This window comes from Suricata suricatta, chromosome 9 (assembly GCF_006229205.1).
Source record: "Suricata suricatta isolate VVHF042 chromosome 9, meerkat_22Aug2017_6uvM2_HiC, whole genome shotgun sequence".
Lineage (NCBI taxonomy): Eukaryota > Metazoa > Chordata > Mammalia > Carnivora > Herpestidae > Suricata > Suricata suricatta.
In genome coordinates this window covers 584884-596411 of record NC_043708.1, presented here as the reverse complement: position 1 = coordinate 596411, position 11528 = coordinate 584884, and the positions used below count along the sequence as shown (strand labels likewise).

General features: G+C 54.7%; 1 protein-coding gene across 1 annotated transcript in view; it reads left to right on the top strand.

The window, feature by feature from the left end:
• The window catches only part of CEP170B (centrosomal protein 170B), a 19787-nt gene extending 14773 nt beyond the window's left edge, over positions 1 to 5014 (top strand). The window contains exons 9-14 of the mRNA XM_029950763.1: positions 1620 to 1770; positions 2062 to 2205; positions 2314 to 2402; positions 2781 to 2874; positions 2977 to 3028; positions 3177 to 5014. Coding sequence (XP_029806623.1) covers positions 1620 to 1770; positions 2062 to 2205; positions 2314 to 2402; positions 2781 to 2874; positions 2977 to 3028; positions 3177 to 3412 — 766 coding nt within the window. The 3' untranslated portion in view covers positions 3413 to 5014. The remainder of the gene's footprint in view (positions 1 to 1619; positions 1771 to 2061; positions 2206 to 2313; positions 2403 to 2780; positions 2875 to 2976; positions 3029 to 3176) is intronic.
• Positions 5015 to 11528: the final 6514 nt, after the last annotated feature.

Genomic DNA, 11528 nt, shown 5'->3' with positions numbered 1-11528 from the left:
TTTTTTTAACATATGCAATTATTTTCCATCATTTACAATACAGTAGTTACAATGACACTCCAAATGGATAAGCAAAGTAAAAAATCAGAACCCCAACTTCTATTTCATGTAATTAGACTTATACAGAAATTAGAAGGTTAAGTAACAACTAGTTAATCACCTAATTTCACAGCTATCTGAAGTGGCGATCACTATATAGCAGCTTATCTATGATACATTCAAGATAAATGATACAATTTATTACTTGCCCATAAGCTAAAACACAGCCTGCTTAATACCTTTCTTTAATGTTTATTATTTATTTTCGGGAGACAGAGATGGCGGGAGCAGGGGAGAGTCAGAGAGAGAGGGAGACACAGAATCCGAAGCAGGCTCCAGGCTCTGAGCTAGCTGTCAGCACAAAGCCTGATGCGGGGCTCGAACCCACAAACTGTGAGATCATGATCTGAGCTGAAGCTGGACGCTCAACCGACTGAGCCCCCCAGGCGCCCCACCCTGGAGGCTTTCGAGGTTTCTGCTTCCAGAGCCAGCAAGCTTGGGCTGGGGTGGGTGGGGATGGGCACTGAGGCAGGGGCACATGCAGGTTGGCAACGCCATGAGCTTGAGAGGCATCCTTCTGTGCTTTCTCAGTGTAGGGAGGGTGGGAGCCAGTTGGGGGAGCCCCATCTGAGAGGGTCTAGGTCAGCCTTGCAGGGGAGGTAAGGGCTGGCCAGGACGGTTTTCTCCAGTGTGACCAGAGTTTCTGGAGGCTGCGCTGGGGTGGCCCTGCCAGGCAGGGGCTGTGGGTGCCGCTGGGAGTGGACGGACCCTGGGCGTAGCTGCGAGGTGCTCTGGGCAGTGCCAAGACCGCTGAGGTGGAGGCCTGGTCCTCGGTGGCCTTGGAGGCCACGTCCCTTGGGTGACTGTGGGCATTGATGTGCTGAGGGCTCGGATTGCACAGGACATGCCGGCCGCGGGACATGATAAGCTTCAGGGACAGAGAAGAGAGGCCACAGGCTGGGCGTGAGGACCTCACGGGCAGGCGGGGGCGACGCCACGCTTAGTCCCTGGGTGGCCTGATGGGGAAGCACGTGATCACCTGTGCAGGGCCAGGCTGAGGTGGGGGCTTAGCCTCCCTCCGCCTCCCTGCCTCCCCTGCGGGCAGGTGCCTGGTCTCTGCCTGCCTCTGTCAGCCGTTGCCTGATTCCAGCCATTGTCTGTGACCCCTTCTCTGCCTTAGTGTCCCTGCCTGCAGAGGAGGGCTCGTGTGGCCCGCACAATCTGTGGCAGCCCCAAATGCCCAGCCCTGGGATGGTGGCCAGAGGAGGAGAGGGTGCGGCTTGCTCTGGAGCCCTTCCCGCCTGGCCCCCAGCTCTTGCCACCCCTCGGGGCACTGGGGCCTCGAGCCTCCGGACAGGACCCTGTCAGCTCTGGCACTGCCAGTGGCTGCTTGGGCGCAGTCTGGGCCAGGCTGGAGGCCACCTGCCCCTCACCCGGCAGTTGTCTCTTGGGGGGAGGCTCCTGTCTGCACACCTGGGTCAGGGGACACTGGGTTCTGGAAGGCATCTGCTCCCCAACCTCCCCAGCACTGGCCCCCAGCCCAGAGGACCCCATGGCACCTGCCTTTCCTGCTTCTGCAGGCTGAGCCAGACGCTCGTGAAGGACGTGGCCATCCTGGCCCGGGAGATCCACGACGTGGCTGGGGACGGCGACTCTTTGGGCTCACCGGGGCCGGCCCGGAGCCCCTCCGTGCCCAGCACCCCCGCCTCAACCATCTCCGCCCGCGAGGAGGTGAGCCCAGTCCCCACCCTGTGAGGTCCGGGCAAGGGCAGGTCTGGTCCGTCCTCTCCCACCCTGGGGCGCGCTTGGCATGCCCTGCAGAGGGCAGGTGGTCACTGAGGCTGTGTGTCCTCTGCTTGGCTCCCCGGACAGCTGCCCCGAAGCTTGGGGTCCGTGACCCGCCTTCCTTGGGGGCAGGGGTGTCCAGGGGCCCTGAGCGGGCAGGGCCTGGGGTCTCCTCGTTGCCCTAGCAGGGGGCAGAACCCCCCAAGGTGCGCTGACGCCGCCCTGCCTGGTCTGCAGCTGGTGCAGCGAATCCCTGAGGCCAGCCTCAACTTCCAGAAGGTGCCACCTGGCTCCCTGAGCTCTCGGGACTTGGACCAGAACATGAACGACCGCTGCGAGGACCCCCTCGCCAACAAGACGCGGCCTCGGAACCGCGAGGAGGTAGGGCCCCCCCCACCCCCAGGGCTGGCCTGGCGGGGTGCACCCAGGGGCCCCTGTGGCCGGGGGGCGGGGTGTGCCCGGGGCTCCGCTGACGCCTGCTCCTCACAGGTGATCTTTGACAACCTGATGCTGAACCCCGTGTCCCAGCTGTCCCACGCCATCCGAGAGAACACGGAGCACCTCGCTGAGAAGATGAAGTGCGTGGGGCCCTCACGCTCCGCAGGCCAGGGGAAGCCAGACTCCCCTCAGACACACGTACACGCACGTGCACACACGTGCACACACGTACACACACACACACACACACCAGCCAGGACCCGCCAAGGGCGCATGCACACCCAGTCCCCAGCCACCAGACCTTGAGCTTGTGGGAACCAGAGCCCCCAAGATGGCCCCCGGCCCTCCCTATGTGAGGCAGACACGGGCTCTGGCACCAGCCAGCCCAGGCCCGACCCCAGGCCTCAGTTTCCCCTTGGGCACAGGAGGGGCATGGGGGGTGGTTCTGGGAGCCTGGGAGCCTTGGCTTCAGTCATCACTGTCCTCTGCCTGTTCCTGACTCCACCCCTGGGGGGCAGGATCCTCTTCCAGAACACAGGGCACGCCTGGGAGGAGCTGGAAGCCAGGATCAACTCAGAGAACGAGGTGCCCATCCTGAAGACGTCCAACAAGGTGAGCGGCGGCCGCGCCCCAGCCACCTGGCTGCAGCGAGTGGGGGCGCTGGCCACAGACCGGGGGGGTGACCTGCTGCATCTCCTCCTTTCTCACTTCCAGGAAATCAGCTCCATCCTGAAAGAGCTGAGGCGTGTACAGAAGCAGCTGGAAGGTGAGTGCCCCAGACGGGGCGGGGGGTGGTCCCCACTGGTGCTGCTGCCCCCCACCCCCATGCAGGGTCCTTGGCAGGAGACCAGGCGCATTGCCCACCGGGTGGGCCTGGGAGGCTGTGCAGGACCCTAACGCTCCCGCCCCCACAGTCATCAACGCCATCGTGGACCCCAGTGGGAACCTGGACCTGCTGACGGGAAGCCGGGGCCCCGCGGGCTCCGCCCAGCTCGGGAGAGGCCGGCCAGCTGCCCAGAGCCCAGCATCGCCCCCCTTGGCCCTGCCTCTGAGGAGCTTCCCACAGCGGGCCAACTGCGGGCCCCCCGGCCTCCCGGACCCCGCCTTCCTCCCGGACTTCCTCCCCGATGCGGAGAGGTTCCTGATCTAGGCGGTGGGGCCGCAGTGGTGCCCCTGTTCCTGGCACCTCAGCTCCCTTCCGCCACCGCGGCCCTTCCCGGCTGTGGACGGTTCGCACAGAGACCCCCACACGTGCCATAACCCCTGGGCAGGGGCCCCAGTGCCCAGCCCCTCCCCAGCTCCCAGCAGCACCCCGGCTGGCCTGGCCCAGCTCCCGCTGTGGCCCCTGCCGAGGGGCTGTGTCACAGGTGTGTGCCCTGCCTCCTCTCCACGCTGTTCTTTGTGTCTTAGCTTTTGAGGGAAGAGTCGTCTGTGCCGTCCCAGCAGCTCCCTGGGCCCGGAAGGCCCCCCCAGCCTCTTGGCGCCGGGAGGCCCGTGCACTTACCTGTCCCATCCATGTGCCAGCCGGGGATCAGGGGATCAGTCAGTGCCAAACATGGAGCTGGGAAGGGCCAGCTGCACCCAAGGGCTGGAGGGCAGCGTGCACCCAGCCGGGGCCCATGCGACCAGCCCTGTGGCCCAGTGCCCCGGGGCGGGGATGTGGCCCGCAGAGACGTTTGGGGCAGGAACCCCACTTCTTTGGTGCCAACGCAACTGCCAAACCCACTGAGTGTGCTGGCTGCTGCCACACGGGCCATGCATACGGGCACACGCACATGCCAGGTGCGCACCCACGCTCCTACCTAGCCCAGGCCCGTGTCTACACTGCAGGGCCAGTGGGTCTCAGCTGGGGACCCTGGCTGCACTGGGCTTCCTGCAGTTCTAGGCTGGGGGGGAGGGGTGAGCACTGGACCCAAGTGGCTGGAAACCAGGCTTCCAGAGCCTCCCTGGGTGCACGCCTCCCCCACCCTCACTCCCGCCCTCCCTCACGTGTCGGGCATTACCTTCTACACCTAGGCTGCTGCGCTCTGGTCCCGGGGCGCAGGGCTGGGGCGGGGCGAGCAGGGAGAGACCCGCAGGGACAGTTTGCCTTCTCAGGGTTCTTTCAGCTGGGAACACGCCGGGGGGAGGAGGGGCTGTTTCTGGAGCCTCTAAGCCAAAGAGCCCGCGGGTGGTGGCAGGTGGGGGGCGGGGCCGGCCCACCCCGGCCACCGTGGCTCGGGGTCGCTGTGCACCCTGCCTGGCACCTGTGTGAGTGGCGATTGCAGGACGGAGCCCGGCGGCTAGCGGCGTGAGTCCGGGCCCCACGGGTGACGCGTGTGTCGGTGTTTACATTTAGCTGATGTGGACTCGTGCGTGAGTCCTGTTCCCGCCCCCCATGTTTCTGTGTGAGTGGTGGGGGCTCCCCGCCAGGACCCCGTCCCTGGAGCCTGCTGGCCCGCGTGGAGGAGGTGCTGGCCCTCCGTCCCCTGCATGCCCCGCAGTCGCCCCCAGCCCGTCCCGTGGAAGCAGACAGCGTGTTCTCCATCCACAGCCCCCTCAGCGACCGCTGTATGCTTTTTTTTTTATTCACAAATCCCTGTTCCTCCCGCTCCAGCCTTTGACTTGGGATCAGTAACTTATTTGTCGGGCTTCTCGGAGGTACTTCTGTCTGTCTGTCCTCAGGTGGTCTTATGGATGTCTTTCAGAAAACGATTATTTTATATGAGTTGTCATGGAATTTGTTCTAATAAATCATTCTATCACATGGCAAGGTCCTGGCGTCCGTTGCCTTGGCCTTTTCCACCGTCAGAGTTCCGGGTGGAAATGCCTGGCCCCAGGGGTCTCCCTTCCTTCATTAGCTGGAAAAATCCCATTTGACCCCCAAGACCAAGGGTGCTGCAATGCAGAGATATTGCCAGCAGGGGGCGGCATAGGCGAGAAAGCAAAGCCTAGAGACTTCAGTTTGCTCCTCAGGGGAAAAGTTATTTTATCCCAGTCAAGGGTTAGGGTCCGTCCAGCAGCTCCCTAACATAGGCCTGCTGTGGACAAGTAGCAGCGGGAGGGGCTCCTGAGTGCTGAGCCTCAGTCTCTCCCACTCCTTCACCCTTTCTATGGCTTTGGACTGATCTCTGACCTCATGCCGCAGAGGTGGTGAAGCCACGCCACCCGGTGCGTGGAGCCTTGGGCCTTCCCACGCAGGGGGTCACAGCCCCCAAGTCTGCTGCAAGGCGGACCCAGAGGAGATGGCCCGTTGGGCTGGAGAGCGTTCAGCCTGCTGTCAGCCCACACGGCCGGCTGCCGCCGAGACTGGTCACCAGGTGGCCCAGCCACGGCCCGTGAACCGCTAGTGACCCGCTGTACCCATGCTGGCTGTTCCCCGCGCCGGCTCTGATTGCACTGCTGGCTCCGCCCCCCCCCCCCCGCCCCCCCGGCTCCATTCCCATTCCCTGCGCTCTGTTCCCCACACAGATCCGAATGGATGGTATGTGGAATGGTATTAATAGGGACATTGCAGAAGAAAAGACTGATAATGTAGAAACTGTAACAGGAGAAATTACCCAAAATGAAGCACAGAAAAAGGACTTTAAAAAATGAATGAAAAAATAAATTTATAAAATGAACAGCGCATCACTGATAAATGGCACAAGATCGAGAAGTCCAACACACACGTAGTTGGGATCCCAGAAAAGTGTGGGAAAGAAAATATCCCAAGGAGTAATGGCAAAGGATTTCTCAGCTGGATCAAAACTATAAACTGACGGATGTGATGACTCAAGAACCCCAAGGAAAATGCAAATAAAGGATAATCTAGAAAACACATCGCAAGGCGATGGCGGAGACGCAGTGACAGGGAAATGCTGAGGCAGCAGTGACTTCTGGGAAGGCCAGCCTGGGAAGACGCACAAGGAAGCGTGGCCGCCAGGGGCTGGCGGGAGAGGGAGGGACCGAGCCCGGGCTGAGAGCAGGCGGGGACCTAACATGCCTGCGTCACGCGGAGCGAGCCCTGTGAGCCTCAGACTCTGGGCGATGAGGACAGGTCACCGTAGCCTCCTCCACGGGTAGGAAGGTGCCACCGTGCTGGGGACGCTGACGGCAGGGAGGTCTGTGCAGTGTCGGGGCGGCGGGTACATGGGAAATCACTCCCCTCTCCCCACCGATTTACTGTGAACCTCAGACTGCTCAAAAAAGCAAAGTCTTAATAAAAAATTAACTTTTAAAAGCTGTATTACAGGGGCGCCTGGGTGGCTCAGTCAGTTTTGCATCTGTCTTCCGTTCTGGTCATGACCTCATGGTTGGCGGGTTCGACCCCCAAATCAGGCTCTGGGAGAACAGTGCAGAGCCTGCTTAGGATTCTTTCTCTGTCTCCCTCCACCTCTCCCCTCACAGAGTCTCTCTCTCTGACAGTAAACTAACATCAGTTTTTTAAAAATGTATTACATATAGAGGAACAAAGATAAGGAGATCAGCAGACTTCTAACCCAATGTAAACGGTACAACATGTCATCCGGAGGCGAAATAAAATAATGTGCTCATGACTTTGGGGGAAACAAAGATTTTTTAAACAGGACACAAGAATCAGTAACCACAGGAAGTTTAAAAAAGTGTATTAGTTTTGAGAGATACTGCGCGAGAAGCAGAGGGGCAGACAAAGAGGGGGAATCCCAAGCAGGTTCTAAACTGCCATCGCAGAGCCTGATGCGGGGCTCGATCCTGGGAACTGTGAGATCAGGACCCGAGCAGAAATCGAGAGTCAGGTGTTTAGCTGACCGGGCCCCCAGGTGTCCCCCCAGGAAGTGTGTCCTAAACGGCGCTAGCCGAGCTAAGAACCCTTATTCATCAAAGATTCCTCCAAGAGTGTGAAAAGGAGCGACGTTCACTGTAACCAGACTTAGCAAGTAAGCTGTATCCTGATAGCCAAAATACGTGGGTCCTATGAGTAGAGAGAACAAGTCGGACCACCCAATAAAAACGGTCAGAAGAGCTGAGGAGGTGCCGGACAGCAGGACCCTGGGGGGTCAGAGAACTACGCGGAGAGATGTGTCATGTCGTCTGTCAGCAGGGAAGTGCCAGGCAGAACCATGAGACAGGCCAGCACCACCCGGACAGCTGGGGCGAGGGTCCTCGTCAAGGCTGGTGGGGGGGCGCCCTGACAATTTAGGAAAAAGCTTGGCCTAGTTACTAGAGCTGCCCACATGTCTACCGGTGCCCCAGCAACTCTCCTGGGTCTACACCCAGAGGGAACAGTGGGTGATCCACAAAAGACGCACGAGAAGGCCCAAAGCGGCCTCACTCGTAAGCGGTGAGAAGTGACCTCCGTGGCCATCAGGAATGCAGTGGAAAGTAACTTCCGGTATGTTCACGCACTGGATAGTGTACTGCGGCGAAACAGAGCCTCACAGTGTTGTGATGAATCCGCAGACGCAGCCGGGACACAGGAAGCCGGCGCCGGATCTGCGCGCTGCGTCATTTTGAAAATAAGGAAAACTAAGCCATGGCCGTGGAAGTCACAGTACTGGTTAGTCTTGGAGGGAAGTATTGGCCGAGAAGGGGTCACAGTAAGGCCCTCGTCCTGATTTCGGTGGCGGTGACACAGGTGCATGAATACAAAAAAAAATCCATCGATCTGTACACCTGAAAATCTACCCCCTCTTCAGGGTACCTCATACTGCAATAATAATTCAAAAAACTAAAAAGGCAAAGTGAATGTGTTAACGCAAAATTGCTCATGATATTCATCAACTTTTTAGGATCTGAGGGTCTGTTTCTGTGCTTTTTCATTTTCACCCCCAATACTGGTGATTCATCCCTTCTCTCTCTTGCACAGTCTCACTGGGGTCTACCCATTTTATTATTCTTTCTGTAGAACCAACTCGCGATTTTCTCTGATACATTTATTTTGTTTCATAAATTTTGCTCTTATTGTTTTGTGTATTATTAGTTTTTCCTTCTCTTCCCTATTTTAAGCTTTCTTCACTTCTTCCTTTATTCTGTGAGATGGATCATCATTGATTTTCAGCTTTCCTTCTGTTCTGATATATGGACTTAAGACTACAGATTTCCTTCAAAAGACAACTTTACCTGATCCTATAAAGTTTGACATATTGTACTTTTATTATCATTTGGGTGAAACAAGTTTTAGTGTTAAGATGTCTTCCTTGGCCAGTGAGTTATTTAGATACGTGGCACCAAATTACAAAACATTTGAGGATTTTCTGTTATTCTTTTGTAATTGATTTCTAGCCTATTTCCACTATGGTCTGAATATACATTTTGAATTATTTCAATCATTGGAAAGGTATAGAGTATGCTTTTTCACCCAGAATATGGACAGTTGTGATGTTTCATGTACCCTTGAAAAGAATGTATATTTCCATATATTTTCCATCTTTTCATCAATTTGATCAGTTGTATTTTCAAATATCTCATTAATGTTTTGTTTGCTTATTCCACCAGTAGCTGCAAGGGCTCTGTTATAGTCTGCCGCTGTGATTGTGGATTTATCTATTTCTCCTTTCAGTGCCATCAGTTTTTCTTTATGTATTTTGAAGCTATGTTATTAGGTGCATACAGTTTAATTGTTATATTCCTGGTTGATGAGGCCTTTTATCATCATGAAGTCTTTATCCCTAGTTATTTTTCTTGCCTTAAAGTCTACTTTGTATGATATTAGTGTGATATTATGATATTATTATAGCTTTTTTCTGGCTAGTGTTATCATAACATCCTTTTTCATCCTTTTACTTAAACTTTTGTAGATCTTGTTTTATAAGATTCAGTTTGAGCATATCTATTTTTTAATTGGAGCATTTTTAGTAGGTTTATTGTAATTATCAATGTATTTAACTTAAATCTACTGCTTTATATATGTTATTCCAGTTTTCTTCCCTTTTTGTTTTAGGATTAATCAAGTATTCTTTCTTTTCCTTCTTCTTCTCCTCCTCCTACCCCTTCCCTTCCTTTTCTTCTTCCATGTTTCCCCATTTGCTTGTTAGTAATACTTACTTTCATTATACTCTTAGCAGGCACCCAACCAATTATATTTTTTAAATGTTTATTTATTTTTTTAGACAGAAAGACAGAGTGAGCAGGGGAGGGGCAGAGAGAGAGGGAGACACAGAATCTGAAGCAGGCTCCTGACTCTGACCTGTCAGCACAGAGCCCAACAGGGGGCTCAAACCCATGACCCATGAGATCATGATCTGAGCTGAAGTCGGACACTCAGCTGACTGAGCCACCGGGTGCCCTGGTACCCAAACAATTATAAAATCCATCTTTCACTTATTATGGTCTAATGTAAATTGTTCTTTTTACTACTTGCTGGCATTTACAAAATAATTCACAATTATAAAATTCAATTATAGGGGCGCCTGGGTGGCTCGGTCGGTTAAGCCTCTGACTTCGGCTCAGGTCAGATCTCACGTTCGTGGGTTCGAGCCCCGCGTCAGGCTCTGTGCTGACAGCTAGCTCAGAGCCTGGAGCCTGCTTCCGGTTCTGTGTCCTTCTCTCTCTGCCCCTCCCCCTCTCATGCTCTATCTCTCTCTGTATCAAAAATAAATAAAACATTTAAAAAAATTTTAAAAATTCAGTTATAAAATTTATCTTTCACTTATTCAGACCCAATGTGAGTTTGCAGTTCTACCGTGGCCTAGCGTACGGAAAGATCTTCCAGCTCTTAGACCCACCGGCCGCTCCCACCTTTGTGCTGTCATGATCGGGCATTTTAATTCTGCAAATATTGGAGAAAACCCTACAATGAATTATTTTATTAATTTCTGTAGTCAACACGCCCTCCAGGTATGGACATATTTGTACCTGCATTTCCATGTTCTCACCGGGGGCCACGTACAGTAGCGCTTCACTGAGATTTCTGGTTTTGGTACAGGTTAGCTGTGATGAAATCTCTCCTCGAGTGAGGAGTGTTTGCGAGTGTTTTTGTTTTGTCTTCCCTTTCACTTGGTACGTTGATACAATATGCTAACGTGGCAGTTACCTTTTTCTGGCACTTAAAATATATCCTTCCATCGGATTTCACTGCTTACCTGGAGAAGTCAAACATGTTATTGTTGCCTTTCTGGACAGTGTCTCCTTTTCTGGCTGTTTTAGATTTTATCGTTGTGTTTAGTTTGTCAGTGGTTTTCGTACAGTCAGGAGCATCTCTGAGGTCCTCGAGTGCAGATGAGGTTGGTGGCACTCCTTAAAGTGGCTCCATCTTTCACCGGTGCGGGGAGAGCCTCATCCGTTTTCTCTTAAGATAGAATTCTGCCCCGTTCCCAATTTCTCCTGCTTGGACTCAATTTATATATGCGTTAGACCTTTGTGTATGTCCTGTGTGTCTCTCGTGCTCTTTCCCGTGTTTTCTATGCATTTTTCTCCTTGTGTTTCGTTTCTTGTTCCCCACCGACCTGCGCCACAACTCACTGGGTCTCCTTCACTTCTGGCCGGGCTGGGAGCCCAGACGGCATACTTTTCACTTTGGTTATTTTAGTTTTAGTTCTAGACTTTTCTTTGACTTAAAAAGAATGTCTCATTTCTCTAATTGAAAATGTCCATCTTGCCATTTGCTATTCTGAACATATTAATCACAACTGTTTCAAAACCTGTTTGATAGTTCCAGTACTTGACTCCTGCTTCTACTCTTGGTTCCATGTGTTGGTGTTTGGGGGACTCTTTTTTAATTTATTTAAGTAATGTCCATGCCCAACGTGGGGCTCCAACTCATGACCCTGAGATCAAGAGTCACACACTCCTCTGACTGAGCCAGCTGGGTGCCCTTGCTATCTGGGGACTTTTTTTTCTTTTTTGAGAGAGAGAGAGAGAGAGAGAGAGAGAGAGAGAGAGAGAGAGAAAGCGCGCGCAAGCGCGCGCGGGGGAGAATCCCAAGCAGGCTCCAAGCTCAACCCCGGGGCCTGAGCTGAAATCAAGTCAGATGCTTAACCGACCGAGCCAGAACCCCCTGGTGACTGGGTGTAAAGTGCCAGACACTGTGAATGGGGGAAAGGGGATCCTCTGGGTGAGGTTATATTTCAGCAGAGACGATCGCCCACAGGGCGCGAAGGATCCCTTCAATCTCCTCCGGGGCTGACCTCATTCAAGGCTTGTCCTCCCTCTCGTCCGCCTCCTGGGGTCCACGGGAGTCCCGGGCGCGGGGCGGACGGCCTTCCCGGCACCCCGCTCCCCGAGCCCGCGGCCCCGGGGCTGTAATACTCCGGAGCCTCGCGCCTCGCAGTCCTGGGCGCGGGCAGCAGGTGCCGCGGCAGGAAGGCGGGCCCGAGTGCCCGGCTCCC